This window comes from Bidens hawaiensis, unplaced genomic scaffold (genome assembly GCF_021521415.1).
Source record: "Bidens hawaiensis isolate Kalapana, Puna unplaced genomic scaffold, B.hawaiensis_p1.1 tig00046919_1, whole genome shotgun sequence".
NCBI lineage: Eukaryota > Viridiplantae > Streptophyta > Magnoliopsida > Asterales > Asteraceae > Bidens > Bidens hawaiensis.
This window is the reverse complement of record NW_027506016.1, coordinates 17104-33638: the sequence shown is the minus strand read 5'-3', so window position 1 is coordinate 33638 and position 16535 is coordinate 17104. Positions and strand designations below refer to the sequence as shown.

Sequence of the window (16535 nt, the reverse complement as noted above, 5' to 3'; positions counted from 1 at the left end):
CTGATTTAAAACAAAATAAAAAAACGATCGACTTTATTCAGATTAAACAGGTTCTATATCAAAATGAGCTCAGAATTAATGAATCATCTTAAGAAAAAAGACAGCAAAATAGGTTAAGCTATATTTTGTATGGAGGTTAGTGACTATAGGCTGTGAAAGGCCAGTGCAAGTGGCGTTGATTGGTGAAGGCAGTGGTGTTAATGGCGGAGTCAGCGACAACGGGTAGGTGGTCACGACAACTGCGGAAGTTTGTGCTGACTGCTGAACCATTTAAGCCCATTTCAAGTTAATAACTGAGTGTCATGTTATTTTAAGTTGACACAAATAAACAATCAAAAACAATTGTCCAAACCAACTCATTTCTAAACAAATGAATATCGATGCCGCCACTAATAAAAAGGATCTTTATGTTAACAGCAATCCCAGACACCCCACTAATATAGCAAAAGCAATTGACCAGTTTTATTATCTGGATTATATTTAACAATTCCAAATACACGAAGCAAAGTTAGTCCTCAAACAACATGCTTCTCTCTAAATTTTAAACGAAAACAGATTCAGATTCATTATACAAAACCATCCAACGCTTTCAAGAAAAAAGACTTGAAATCTTTTTATTCCTCATCTGTCTTGGGGAAAACTAATGCACCTGGAAACCTGATTTTTTTACAATGCCAAATGATTACTACTACTATAAAAGTAAACGAGGGTCCGAATACCGTTATTTACAGATGGGAGAACATACCTCAGGTACCAGTTGGATCAAGCACCAAGTTTTACAAATTTAAATATCCAGTTACAAAAAAACTTAATAAGGAGGCTCTGTAGGAACTCTTTCACTGACAGTAGACCCGTAGTTGGGCCCACCCTTGCGGTACTGGATAAGGTACTCAATAGGGTATCCCTTCACCTTATGTGGCACAATCCCGAGATCATTGAATGTTAAAGCTACAAGCACAACCATGGTAAATTAAAATCAGTGGAATGTTCTACTGAAGGTAATGAAATTAGTTGTCAACTGTAAAAGCCATTGAACTTTTCAAAAATAATGGGTGTGTTGATAACTTTGACCATGTTGACGTTTTTGCAATACGGTGCTGATGTGGAGTTCGGTAACGAGTTAAAAAAGTAAGGCTTGAAACACTAACCATCTTCTGAGACGAGTTTATCTGAGGAAAAAGCATTGATCATATCCAGATTGAAGATACTTGGTGAGGGTAATGGGAAAGGAACTTTGTTAAGGAGTACGTCCCGAGGTGTTGAGATTGCCTGTGATAAATTCACATCAGAATGAAATCAATCAACAACCTGGGTTATATTTTTATCACAAACAGGTCAAACGGCAAAAACTAAAAAGCATGGCAAAACAGAATGATGGTCATAAGTCATCCAAAGTGTATTAAAATGTGTATAACCTCATACATTGTTTGCTTGTTTCCAAAACATTAGATGACTACTTTACTATTATATCTAAGGGATAATTTCATATACCCCCTCAAAACTTGTTATATAATATCATATTACCCAACAAAAATATCACAATATCAAAATTATTCCATTTTTATTTTATGACACTTATACCCTACCCTTAAAACCTGCAAAAGGATAGGAGAGTTAAGAGTGTAAGAAAAAAGAGAAGGGAATAATCATCATACTATAAACTGTATATAATGAAACGGGAAAATGTTAAATATTAAGTATTTTGAATGGGTATATTTGACTTTTTTTTTTGGTTGGGTAAATATTATATTATGCAAGATCCCATGGACCCATGGAAACCTAATAAATTGACCCTGTAGCTAAAACTTGATTTAAGTCCTTTGTTTTGGGCAAGAAACATATATGACATGGAGACATAATTTGGTTACCTTATACTTGCATTATAGAGATTTATCGTAACGGTCCACTTAATAGAGTAGCTTTTAAAAGGCATTTTAATAACAAAAATAAGGTTGTTGATTCATAATTACCTACACAGAGATTTTAACATAATGGTGAAACTATTACTCAAATACCTTAGCAACAGGGTAAGGAAGATTAACATAATGAGGCCATTCTCGAATCACTTCATACATAATTTCAGCCTGCAAAACATAGATATAAGAAATTTTGACACAAAATTTTTAATTTGAATAGAAAACAAAAAAGAAAACTATGCAAAAAATCATGGAGACAATAGAGTTTAGAGTCACCAATTCACGAATCGTATAAACATCAGGCCCGCCAAGTTCATATAGTTTTCCCATGCTACTACCATCATCTTGCAAAGCCGTAACAATTGCAGAAGCAACATCAGCAACATACACAGGTTGAATCCTGTAAACAACAAATATTAAAAATAAGTCATCATAAGATTCGATTACATTAATATTTAGAAGTTTATATGAATGAAATGAAATAAAGTCATACTTGGTAGAACCGCCCCCGATTACTGGAAGAAAGTTGTACTTTTTAGCAAATTGAGCCCATGGGTTTAAGATTCGATCTTCTGTACCGACCATCACTGCAGGCCTCAGTATTGTGGCCTGAAAACAGACAAATCATTAAAGCTTAACTATTTAATATATTTACACAAATAAGATATGTTATTTACCTCAGGCAATTCACGAAAGATGGATTCTTCTGCAGCAGCCTTAGCTTGGAGCATTCTAGAAGGAGATGATTTAGATGCACCTAAGCAAGAGAGTTGTATAAATCTCATGATTCCACCATGTTCTTTAGAAATCTGCATACGAAATACATACTATATTAGACGACAAATAAACAAAAGGTTGTCGCAGAAAAAAATATAAACAAAAGGTTGTCGCAGAAAAGAAAATAAACAAAAACAATATAACACAAGAACAACGCAACACTAATACTTGCCTTGGCAAGTTTTTCAGCCATATGATGGTTGACTTCCTCAAAACTATAGTTTCTGGTTTCATGTTCCCTTCCTGTAAAAAACAGTTGCAATGTCAAAAGCAATTTCAACAATATCTACATAAGAAAATTGAACAAGAATATATTAAACATTTACCTATGAGATTAATCACAACATTTGCCTTGGCCATGACAGCCTTGATTGAGTTTTCATCTCTTGGGTTGTATTTCATGGGAACAATCTGTGTGAGTTAAAAGGGAGTGCGAAATTGTGAATGTCTAGCACCAAACATAAACAATCATTAAAGAATAATAATAAAAGTTCTATGTTACCTGCCCTAAATCTCCCATCAGTTTGAGATGGCGTGGTGAATCTTCAGAACCTCTGAACGGTACCAACACTTGTGAACCTGTTTTAGCTGCAGATATACAAAGAATTAATGTCAGTAGGTATCACAAAACAGAACATAACTTCAGCTTAAAGTTAACTTTTAGATAGTTCAGCAATATGCTATGCTAGAGCATGATCAGCAAAACTATTTTTTTAAAATATGAACTTTATATAGAAGTAAAAATGAGAACAAATGTTGCTATAACTTTTTAACACAGTACACTGATGTTAAGTGTTCTACTAACCAAGTTGTTGCACCAAGTAACGCCCAAGAAAACCAGTAGCTCCAAATACTGTAGCAACTATGCCACTGCAAATCAAGTAAATACCAAACTGAATAATTGATTCATGTGATGAAGAGCATTACACAGTCATTAGCCAACTCCACCATTTATAAGTCTCTAACTACGAAACTAAAAGAGTAATCAAATGAAATGAAAACAAATTCTACATAGACGTAGACTATGATGAAGATACAAATCTAAACCAAACAATATGCATTATAAGTTCTAGATCATGATGATGGCGTATAGTTTTTGCAACTCATCATGACATTATGTTTCACATTGATTGATTTTATTCACCTCTATGTATCACTTTAAAGTACAACTTACTCTGATTTCTTTCACATTCTAAAATCTCTTGATTCACAATTATTCAAATAATATAAAAAAAGAAGCATAATTTCAGCGCTAAGCCAAAAGATAAAATGAACTCGTGAGCAAAAACTGGCATTCCTAATAACTTCACAATTAAGCTAGGGAAGGAATCGGTACGGCACTAATACCGAAAACATGAAAAAACTAATACCGGTATGGGACGAGTATTCATCCCTAAATTAAGCAGCTTCTAGACCTAATGAAGGTATATTAACCAGATTTGTTTACAAATCTCTAAGTTCAACTAACATCTCAAAAGCTAACACGATATAAACAAAAATAAGGAATAAAATCAGAAATATAAATAATACCTAACGGATGATCTTCCACCAGTACCCTTGCGGACCAGATGTCCAATACCTTTAGTGGTGAGAGTAGAGGCGTAACGCCGATCATAATAATTGCCGTAATCTGCATTGCATCAGTTGAATTGAATGAAATGTAAACAAATAGGTGAAATGAAACCCTAGAAATGAAATTACAGCGATCGGAAACAGGATAGAGCGATTTGAGAGAGTAAATCGAAGAACTGTCACGAGCTAATCTTCTCGAAACGGTCTGCATCGTCAAGGAGAAGAGAGTTTTGCGATACGACGATGAGAAGATAACCCAGACTGAGGTCGTGTCTAACCTGCGCCTGTGTGTATTATAAAGCTTACCTTATGTTTTCTTAAGTTTAACCTACACTTATTAGAACATTTTGTCACCTGAAGTTTGACCTTCGAGTTAAAACTTATAACTTCTCAAAATAAACTCAAGGCAGCTCGTTTTCAACCTCCGACTCAGCTCGTTTATTATTTAAGGATTTTTTTTATTACATTCTATATGTTTGGACAAAACACTAAACGAGCTTAAGCTAGGCTCGAGCTTCTGTAGTATCTTATAAGAGACTCAAAGCTTGTCTCAAGCTTGGCTGTGTAGTGTGAAATCACTACCTAGAAATAGGGGTGCTCAAAGTCGGATATTTGGACTTTTGGATATCCGAACTTTGGATGACGGATTTCACTATCCGAATGAAATTTCGGATATCCGAAATATCTGTAAAAAATAACAACTATTAAAAAGGTAAAGAACTTCTTTTAAAAATATTTCGGATATCAGAAATATTCTATAAACTATCCGAAATATCCAAAAATTATCCGAAATTCATATATAATATTTAGTATTTAGTAGTTAAAAATATTTCGGATACTTCGGATATCCGAACTATCCGAAAAATTTTAAAATCACTATCTGAATCCAAATTATCCGAAAATTCGGATATCCGAAATTTCAGATATATCGGATTCGGTTTTTTTTAACACCCCTGCCTAGAAGTCCAAAAGATATAAAGCTAGAATTTATCCTCGTGTAGTAACTTTTCTTCGTACGATTAAATTTATCCTCACATATTCAACATTATATTGACTTATCGAGGTTGATGCACACATAGACACTATTCGTGTTACTTATTAATGTTTGTGAAACTTGATATTCAAAAACCTGGTGAATTATATAAAATAGAGTCTTGCGTAACTCAGGGTTGTGGTAGTGGTTGGGAATGATATAAAACAATCTGAACATGTCTACAAAACATTACACAATCTAATAAAGTTTAGGCATAATAATGAAATATTACAATTATTGTTGATCTTTTTGAGAATTATTTTGTATAGGGGGGCATTTTTTAGTACTCTTATTGGGCATTGGAAATCTCAAAGACGGCCTTGTGTAATAGCTTTTGGTTAGGTCTAATCCAATACAATCAAAGGCCCGATACTAAGCCTTCGAGGCGAGATGCGCATGTAAAGATTGTGAATGACATACATGGCATGAAACTTGAAAACACTATGATGCGCCAAATGGGAATTTCAAAGATAACCACAAATTTTCAACCGGAAGTCTGGAAGTTTACTTAAAAAATCAACTGAAAGATAGTTGTCGAATATATCATAATAAAGAAATAAACAATGATCTTGATGCAAGTTTTAAAGTTCTCGTTTCCTACTCCCAAGTACGGCGAGAAACATGTTATACTGTAAAAATGTTGAGGTTTGTAATTTTAAGACGTGAACAATCAAATTTTACCTATTGCGTATTGAGAGAACAAATAGACAGTGACGCATCTTTGATTTGGGTTTTACACAAATGGATTAGTGTAATTACAAATTTAGTATATATATCACATATTTGTCAATGACTCTATAGAGTGGATAATCTAATATTTAATTTATATAAAATTATTAAATCTCATACATTTAAGTACTTTTAAGTATCATTTATTGATTATTTACCTCTAGAACCAAACACCAAAATTATTAATATATGAAGTGGATATAGCCCAGAACAGAACAAATCATGCATTGCCACCAATCCTACCCTTTGACTATTTAAAGTCAACTAAAACCAGCATAACATAAAAGTATAAAATTATATAAAACTGCATCTCCCTCTAATATAGCATTCAAAAAAATCAATTGTTAGCAACAAAACCTGCTCATTGTATTTACATACAAACAACACGAAACAACCCAAAAATCGAGTATCATTATTGCTTCAATCAAATTCCAGGCTGAAGAAAACCTCTTAAAAGTCAAGTCAACAAAACCATTAGAAAATTGTTGGATAATCACTGCAAAAGCTATTCAAACTAAGTCTAATATTTCCTCATGATGGACCATTTTAAAAAATTATGACCAAAATCATCTTAAAAAGCATAACTTGTTGCACTTAATAGAATAAAGGTTGTTTCCCATTGCTTCTTTTCACTAATAATTACCAAAAAATAACACTATCTTTCTGGTTTTATAACCAGATTATTTATGTTACAAAGCATGTCAACATTTAACAACATTTGAATCTCACAATTCACAATGGTTTTGTTCTCTAGCGTGTACCTTTTTTGGCACGTTTTCGTGTTACAAACCTCTTTGGCACCGGTTTTGACTTTGGTCAACATAAAGCTCGGGAAACAGAAGCAGGGTTGAGTTTGATTTGATTCATGCAGTAGGGTCCCACTTCCTTGGTTCTTGGTTAAAAGGTGTATCCGGGCCCGCCATTTGTATCAAAAATCCGGGATGCCACTTGATCTAGACGAGTATTCCATTACTAATTTATAAAACATTGATGTCCTGTCTTCTAATAGCCGAGTTGGAGAATCAAATTCTGCAACTTGCCCTGTAAAACACGCGTAAAACATTGTTATTATAAATTCGATAAAAGTTTTCTTGATCAACAAGCAACCTGATGCAGAATATTTTGGATAGGAACAGTTAAATTTATGAAAGAGTTAATTGGTCAAATGGTTAGTAGTCAATAAAGTCAAAAGTATTTACATATCCTAAATTGTTCCTTAAAAAAGTTATTAATTTTTATAAAATAGTGCCAAGTCAACCCAACATGACCCGGCCCGTTTTTTTTTATCTCAGATTCTCAAAAGGGTATTTTTTTTAATAATATTTGGCAGGCTAATTTCTTATAAAAACAAATTAAATATTTTGGACCGAAAGTACTAAGTCAGCCCAACCCGACCCATTTCAACCTAAAAAAACTACCTGTTTTCGGCCCAAACCATCTCTAGATCAACCCGACTGTTTCACATGTTTTGAAAATATTTTGTCTTTTTATGGGGGCATATAATTTTGGTTGACCAAAAAAAGTCAACACCTACCGTCACTAAGAACAAGAACAAGATCACTATCGATGACAGTAGGGATACGGTGAGCAATAGTACAAACAGTACAGTCCTTAAATTCTTGACGAATAATCTTTTGGATTAGATTATCAGTAGCTGAGTCAACTGAAGCGGTTGCTTCATCAAGCACCAAGATTCGGGCCTGTTTCAGCAACGCCCTGCCAAGTGAAACAAGCTGCCGTTGGCCCACACTCCAATTGTCGCCATTTTCTAAAACTGCAAGAATCGCATAACAAAACATAAATTCAGAATGATTATCTTTTTATTTTTAGTGTGCTCAAAAATGATATTCATGAGTTTGCAATTTTGACCTGTTTACAAACGGGTCGATTTCATTTCTAACTAGTCAACCATGTCAAATAGGTCCAAACAAATAAGTCAAACAGAGTGTAAGTCAAAGTGTACTTTTAATGCATATAAATTTTTAAATTACTTTACTAAAAAAACTTCACCATTATTGATATAATATAATTTATAATCATATTTTATACACCAACACTGCCTAAACCATAAACTGTCACCTGGAAGAAATTGGCTTAAATGTAATTTTGAAACATAAAAACCTCCTAAATTAAAAAACTTAGTGCTATTAAAATAGTGCAACTTTTGTAATAATTTACACACTATATTTTTATAAAATTGAAATTTTGGACAAAAAATGTTTCAGGTGTAACACAAGTTGTGACCCATTTAGCACAAAACTACCATTTTTACCTGTTTTCCAACCCATGTGGCCCATAAACTTTGTCGCCTCTACATTAAACTATCGTAAGCTTTTAAATTCAAGTTCAAACCATCATGTAAAAACATACCTGGTGCATCAAGCCTTTGCTCCTTCTCACGAACTGTATCTCCAAGTTGAGATTTATCAAGTGCCTATTCATTACAAAATGCATTCATTTTCATGCATAAAATTCGAACGAAAGAATAAAACACTAAATCTAAATATGTAACTGAGGGATGATGCTTTTATGATTCATCGACTCAAATCCAAATATTTCAACAAATACACAGTTTATATTTGTTCAAAATATTTGGCTAGAAGTACTAATTCTTAACTTTATAAGCTCAAGATTTTATAAAGCCCTTGAAAATTACAAATTTTATTTTTCAAGTTTCCAAGTTAAAATTACTTATTTACCCATTATAGTCAATCTTGTATAATTTTTATGAAGGTATGCTAATTGTTTCACAAATAGTCAATCTTGTATAACAAATTAACAGCAATTCAAAAGTTGCCTATAATGTTTCACATAAATTATTTTAAAAATCCAAGATTTTGAAAATAACTAACCTCCCAAATTTCTTGATCTGTGTGCTCTTCAAGGGGATCAAGGTTGCCCCGAATGGTCCCTTCAAATAAAGTAGGATCTTGTGGTATAATGCTGAGTCGAGAACGTAAATCATGTAGGCCAATTGTTGAAATATCAATGTTATCTATAACAATTCTGCCACTTTCAGGTTCAATGAGTCTAAACAATGCTTGTATTAACGTTGATTTACCACTTCCCGTACGTCCAACAATCCCTATTTTCTTCCCTCCCGGGAATTCACAAGTCACGCCACGAAGTACCACCGGCAAATTTTCCTTATAGCGAACCTATTAAATATATGTAAAAAATCAATCTTATAAACATATAAATCTCAATAAATATTATTTAAGGACTAAATGACTAATTATAAAAATTGGCATGCAATAACAAGATGTTATGCATGTCAACAAATTTATGTTTTTTCCAAAGATTATATTAAAAATACCTTCAAATCTACAATTTCAATTTTTCCTTCCTCGGGCCACGAGGGTGGGGGGCGACTATCTTCAATGATGGGTGGAGCTTCACTCGGGATATGGCAATACTGATGAATCCTCTCTATAGAAATAATCTTGTTTTCAAGCTTACAAAAGCTAAGTATCCACCGTGATAAACGAGCATTTAACTGCAAACCATAAGTTACCGCCAGGCCCGCCATACCTATAGTAAATAAATCAAAATTGGTTAACTTTTATGTTCATATCAATTAACAAGGGCCAATAATAACATAAGTGAAAATTAGTGAAAATACTTACTAGGATCTATAGCTTTACGCGGGAAACTCACTAATAAAACGAGACAAAACGCAAATACAAAAGTTGATAATAACTCCATGCGTAAACAAAGCCATTCGATAGCTGCGATGCTGCAGAAAAACGGGCGGGCAAAACAATCAAGAAGATAAAGATTCCGCCTCATAAACCTTTTTTCCTGCCCGAAACCTCGGATGGTGGCTGCCCCCGCAATCGATTCCCCAAAAAGATTAATAATTGGAGACTTTTGGATGCTAACGATACGCACTAATTCCCTTGATGAAGCCATGTAGTATTTCTAATAAAGAAAGCGTAATTTAAATGTTATTAGTTCATTAGTTTATGCAAATGTAAACTGACCCGATAACCTCCTAATCAACTTTAAACAAGATCAGAAGTTATTAAAGACCCATAACCAAGAATGTATGGGTCAAACGTGTCGGATCTGGTTGAGCTGAAACAGTTCAGCTCTGTTTACTCAAATTTCTATTTCTTACAAGAATGGGTTGATTTGGGTAAAAACAAATTGTATATGGGTTCATTTGGGCCATCTCAAATAAGCCAAAAGGTCAATTTGGGTCAACTAAGCTTAGTCAACGGGTCAAAACGGGTAACTATCATAAACTTGTTAGCTTAAAAATGTCCAAATGATGCTTTTATATAACGACCCGTTTTGACCCAAGCTCATTTTGCTAAGAAATCATATTGATCGAACCCGTTTTGACTCGTGACCCAAACCTGCCTGACCCGCCCAGTTTGCCAGACCTAGGCTATATTTAAGCTAGTTTTTTTCTAAACTCAGTTTAACACGTTAAGAGATAAAAGCATACCCCAAAGCCCCGAATCAAAATTATTCCTCTAGACAAAAATATTAAAATATAAAATTATTCACCTGCATCCACAAGCACGTGATCGCCATCGGGACGATAAGAAGCAAGATTTCCCACGTCACCTGAGTCATCACCCCAACTATACCAAGAAGCTGAATTGTTGTTGCCGCAAATCCACCAAGTCGAAAAGGAATATCAAGATCAACAACACTTTGATCAACCGACACCTGAAAACCCATAAAGATCCCATAAAGATCAACAATATGAAAAAGAAAATAACCCTTTTGAAAAAAAAGAACCTAAATATAAGAAAATTTTCAAACTTTAAACACACCCGATTCAGTATTCGTCCTGCTGGAGTCGAATCAAAGAACGACATTGGTGCCCTAAAAACATTATGAAGCATTTTCACAAACAGTTTCTGTGCAGCTGCTAAACCAAATGTAGCCACTAAAACCGCCCTAACGAATATAAACCACGAGCTCCCGAACGCAAGTGCCATATAAACCGCAATCAGCACCAAATTACTAACCCGAGCCGTATCCCCTTCAGTTTGCGGGTTGGCCCACGCCATCCACCAATTACTAGCAATTTGAAGAACTTGAAATAATGTTTGTGCAACAATAATAAGAGGTACTAATAACCCCTTATATGCTGCACCCATATAAGACAAGTAAATCTTCATGCTAATTTTACCGCGCTCTCGTTCTTCTTCTTGAACCAGTTGTTTTTTTCGTGAGCGTTTTGATTTCTTTTTTTCTTTTATTAGGGCTTTTTGGCCTGTGATCGATTCTTTTTCATTTGGAGATTGTGTGGTTGTGTTCATACTGGTTCCGGTTGTGTCACAGTTTTTTATCAAGTCTTGGTCATTATCAGTCTCGTCATCAGAGTGGTTATATATATCCATTGCTTCAATTGCTTCGTGGTGAGCTGAAACTAATGTGTTGAAATCGGTTCCTGCTTGTAAAAGTTCGTCATATTTACCAGCTTGAATGATTTGACCTTCTTTAAGAACCTAACATATAAAAATGACAATGCTAAAAACAGAGAATGTAAAACATATACTAATAAGATTAAAAAAAATGGACTTATTTAATAACTTAACACTAGATTGATAATAAAATAAAGATTGCCAAACCATATCTCATGATCCCAATTTATTGAGCTATATAACTCAGGATATGATATTGGTTTTGTATTATCATAATAGTATTGCTTTAAGTTCTTGTTAGTTGTCTTTACATGATTTTGTCGCGATGTATTCAGGCTTATTTCATTAGGTTTTCTAACTTATGTTAAGTAGCATTTAATGCATATTATAAATCTCCTAATTTGTTATTATACTAAATATGTCATTGTTAGGATAAGAAAAGTATATCATAACAAGACAATGATAATAGAAATTTAGCCTCATTGAATGCCCCTTAATATAGGGCACAAGCTAGAATACCCAACTTAATGTTATTGTTAGCCTTATTGTAACTAACTATAGGTAAATAATTATGCCAATATTTTGCAACAACTAAATAGACTACTCATTTTCACATTTTATTTTAGAAAGACCGTTTACGTGAAACACGTCACGTTGGGTTGACCAGAACACCTTTTCTCCAAAGAAATTATTTTTATATAAATAATCAGCATGCCGAATATGATTACAGATTTACAGATATTATATTATCTCAATAGTAATCAACCTTAGTTTTAATAAGTCAATTTAAGGGGTTTTATAATATAAAAAGAACACTTTGGGCGACTTTGACTCATCCCCTGTTTTTTATTATACTTATTTGACGCATTAGAGGTCAAATATAATCCAAATTGACCTGGTCATAAGCAAAAACTTTCTGCATATTAGCATTTGTGTTTAAATATTATTATTATTATTCATTAACCATGCATTAAATAATTGCTTTCCTTATTTTCCACATTTCTTAACTTGCAACTTGCAAGATCCACATTCATCTTTACCATATGTGTTTAAAAAACAAACGAATAAAGAACTTTTTTTTTACCAGAATCAAGTCAGCAGCTGGCAGAAATTCGATCTGGTGAGTTACAAAAACTACCGTTTTAGTTGCTAATGCTGTCAATATATACTCCTGAAAAACAACAACCGTATATTATGTCAAAACAAATCTTTGAATTCAAAACATTCACTAAACCACAAACAATTAAATCCGGACCTTAAAGAGTTCTGATCCGGTGTGCGCATCCACAGCACTAAACGGATCATCAAGCAGATAAATATCAGCATCCTGATAAAGAGCCCGTGCTAACTGCACCCTTTGTTTTTGGCCACCACTCAAGTTTATACCTCGATCACCGATAATCGTTTGATCTCCATGTGAAAAAAGCTCTAAATCTTTTTTTAACGAACATGCGTGAAGTGTTCTTTTGTATTTAGCTTTGTCCATTGGATTGCCAAATAATATATTTTCTTCAATATTTCCTGATTGTATCCATGCTGACTGAGATACATAAGCTGCAGACCCGCAAATCCGAACCTAAACCACAATTAAAACATAAAAAAAATTATCTTTTTAAGAAATTATTAAGAAATGACCAAAAAGGGCATTACACATATGAAGTTAGAACTTACTTCGCCGGATACTTTAGGGATTTCACCCAGAATACAAGAAAGAAAGCTCGATTTCCCAGACCCCACACTACCACAAACTGCTACACGCATCCCTCTCTCGACTTTCAACTGAATATTAGACAATGTCGGCCTCGGAGCACACGGGTCCCACTGAAATTCACCATCTTTAAGCTCGATCGCCACGTCAGACATCCCACGTGGCAACACAATCGTGGCATCTTCTTGCAACTCTTCCTCTTGTAAAAAACCCGTGATTCTATCAAGAGAAACTTTCGTTTGAGCCATCATTGACACCAAATCGGGAAAGTTCCTTAATGGTTCTTGAAGAATCCTAAAAGTGGCTAATGCCGAAAGTACCCCTCCTGCTGTCAGCTGACCGCCAATCAAGATTGAGGTCCCAAAAGTAACCGCAGCCACAAAGATAGGTGAGCTCCAAAAGAAGAAAGTGATAAATGCTTGTGAATATAACGCTTTTTTGAGCCATTTAAACTCAACACCTCTCATTTCTTCCAATCTTACTTTATACCTATCTTCCCATGCTTGTGATTTCAAGATCCTCATATTTCTTAAACACTCAGACGTCTTTCTCATTCTATCATCTTTAGCAGCCATTAACCTATCCTGATATTCTTCTTGAACTCTTGCTAGCGGGATCGTTATCACTATCGATAAAATAGTGGCGAATAACGTTGCAATACACGCAAGGCCAACACTTTTGTAAAGAATGGCTAAAGCAAGAACGATTTGCATTGGTAACATCCATATGTCATGGAGATACCACGCGTAATCACCCACCCTTTGCACATCAACCGCCATGTAATTTACAATTTCGCCACTCGTGTGGCTTTGCCTTGCGGAGCTCGAGAGTCTTAAACCTTTTCGGTACACCATGGCAGTGAGAGCCGATCTCACGTGCATTCCCAATATGTCAACCCCTAAATACCATTGTCGGGTCGTTAAAGTTTCTATCAGTTTTGCTACAAAAAACACGCCTGCAAGAATGTAGCCTTCGAGAGGGTAATGCTCGATCCCGCCCAAATAATCAACAAAGTCGGTGATCATATACGGGCCGACATACGATACGAGCGTGTATGATCCTGCAAAAATCGCGTTTTTTGCAGCTTCTTTCCAAAACGATCTAGCAAGAGCCCAAGCTAACGAGGGTTGATTTTCAGCTTTCAACCGTTCCCACTTCGAATTCAATATTTTGTAATTAAACTTGGAACGGTCTTCGGGTGCAAGAAGCGGGATATCTCGAAGCTCGAGCGGTCTTTTCGCACCGGTCGAAAGAATCAAGTTTAGCCACGACAATGTCGCTAAACTAAACAAGCCCGCGTCACTATACGGTGTTACTTTCAAACACCCTGCATCCTCTTCTTCAACCAACAACGGGTCTTGAAGATCCGACCCTCTAATCACATAAATCCCACTCACGCCCTTCAACCCAAGAAAACCAAGAAACCCTAAAGTAGGTGTTGCTGCAAGATCAACTAGAAAGCTGGAAGCTTTCAACAGTCTAAACCCTTCAACTGCAAATTTCTTCCCAATAACATAAAGGGTACACAAATTGATCAAAAAAGATGCAACCCACCATACCCTAATCAACAATGGAAACCTTTCAAGGGTTTTAGCCTTACAATCAAGAACCGAAAAACTCAACACAAACCATGCAATAAACTGTGACACAGGCAACAACAAAGGCTCTAAACTCACACCCTGTTGAGACTTTCTAATCAAAGACACACCAATGTAACATAAAACCACCGTTTGCAACAAAAGAACATAAAAGCAACAAAAGACTGCTGCTTTATACACTTTACCAATCTCAATATTCAAAAACTCAGATCCTATAGAAACCCTAGTCCCAGTTTCCTCGGCATCTTCTTTTCGAACCCGGGTTCGGTTGACATACACAACAATCTTGTTCCATAACACAATCAAGATTAACAAAACCACACAAAAGAAATTAAACCCAGTTGCAGCAAGCTCCAAAACCCTAGGATCCATGGAAAGATTCAACAGTAGGATGAAAGATGAAAGATTGAAGAAGATGAAAGGTGTTTAATAGTGGGATGAATCTGTATAGTGGCAAGAGCATTTCACCATGTGTCAATGGGTGTAACAGATGGGTGCTTGTTGAAAGAAAAAGATGAAATTGAACAGAGCAAATGAAGACAAACAGCACCTTCAATCTTCAAATACAACACGGATGAGTACAGGAGAGAGAGAGAGAGTGAAGGTGTGTTATATGTATAAAAAAGATTAAAAAATAGAATCTTGATCAACACCCACTACATAAGAAGCCAAAATACCGACTTTCTGTGGGTTTTCGTTATGTTTTCTCTTTCTCAAGTGGGAAACACCACAACTTTTACTACTTTCCCTTCGCCGGCGCCGGAATAATAATAATAAGGTGATCGGAATTATATCACGGCGGTGGCGGCGGAAGGAAGTAGTTAAATTTCAGGATATTATTTGCAGAGTGGGTATTAATTAATATGAAATTCTATTAATTGAATTGAATTGAATTTACTGCTAGTGCTAGTACAAGAAGTCCAATAGGAGTGGGTTGGTTGGTTGGTTATAAAGTGAGAATCGAATCATGATCGGCCAAATATCAGGGTATGTATGTGTCGTTATCAAATGGACGGTGTTAAAGATGGCTGCTGGTCTAGCTGTATCTCCACTAGCCAGGACCTCACTGACCACGTTTGTACCGTACCGTACCGTACCTCACTTAAATGTTATGATAAAAGCAAGTGATTGGATTGGAATATTGGATGAGGTAACGGAGAAACAAGTTTTATCGAACAAACAATACGAACAGAAGAAAAAACGGATGTCATGGCATTTTCGTAACTACTCTGAATAGAGTAACCACGCTGTAACAAATATACAAGTAGAGAAAACTACGCTACACGTAACGTGTAGCTTAGTTATTATTACTATTCTACTTGTATTTTGTTTTATCGTGGTTGCTCTATTCAAAGAAATTACGAAAACACCATGACGTCCATATTTTTCTTCTGTTTGTATTGTTTGCACGATAAAACTTGTTTGTATTTGATACCGTTGCTTATATTCTAAAATATGTGGCTAATATGAAAAATGATTCATTGAGCAAACTTATATCTTAAAAAATATCGGATTGATCACTGCTTGTTTTGTGTATCTACTGGTTTTATTGCTTTAAAAATTGGTTAACAAAATTTGAGCATGCGGTTATAATAAATATAATATATATAAATTAATGAATGATATTACAGAAGGGAAAAAGCATTACAAAATATTATTCTGTTTTTATTTAATGGTTAAAATAAACACAATATGATTGTTATAAATATATTATAGGATTTCTGTTATTACTTGTGTAAATATATAGATCTTGACTTTACCTATTTGTATGAAAATTTGATTAACTTTAACTTAATTTTAATACTAGTAGATTAGTAA

General features: G+C 34.7%; 2 protein-coding genes across 2 annotated transcripts; both read right to left on the bottom strand.

The window, feature by feature from the left end:
* Positions 1-440: 440 nt before the first annotated feature.
* LOC143616382 (NADH dehydrogenase [ubiquinone] 1 alpha subcomplex subunit 9, mitochondrial-like) lies at positions 441-4496 on the bottom strand. Its single transcript, XM_077089223.1, has 13 exons — positions 4395-4496; positions 4224-4323; positions 3499-3563; positions 3196-3281; positions 3020-3104; positions 2866-2936; positions 2594-2725; positions 2410-2525; positions 2193-2316; positions 2016-2084; positions 1149-1269; positions 746-948; positions 441-657 (listed from the first exon to the last, which is right to left on the bottom strand). The coding sequence occupies exons 1-12, from the start codon at positions 4474-4476 to the stop codon at positions 809-811; spliced, it is 1191 nt and encodes a 396-aa protein (XP_076945338.1). The 5' UTR covers positions 4477-4496; the 3' UTR covers positions 441-657; positions 746-808.
* A 2043-nt stretch (positions 4497-6539) lies between these two features.
* On the bottom strand, positions 6540-15422 carry LOC143616381 (ABC transporter C family member 5-like). Its single transcript, XM_077089222.1, has 11 exons — positions 13083-15422; positions 12667-12987; positions 12496-12582; positions 10815-11495; positions 10543-10707; positions 9654-9948; positions 9344-9558; positions 8880-9185; positions 8398-8461; positions 7562-7801; positions 6540-7068 (listed from the first exon to the last, which is right to left on the bottom strand). Exons 1-11 carry the CDS (start codon positions 15087-15089, stop codon positions 6956-6958), a joined length of 4494 nt encoding a protein of 1497 aa, XP_076945337.1. The 5' UTR covers positions 15090-15422; the 3' UTR covers positions 6540-6955.
* Between the last annotated feature and the right edge of the window lie 1113 nt (positions 15423-16535).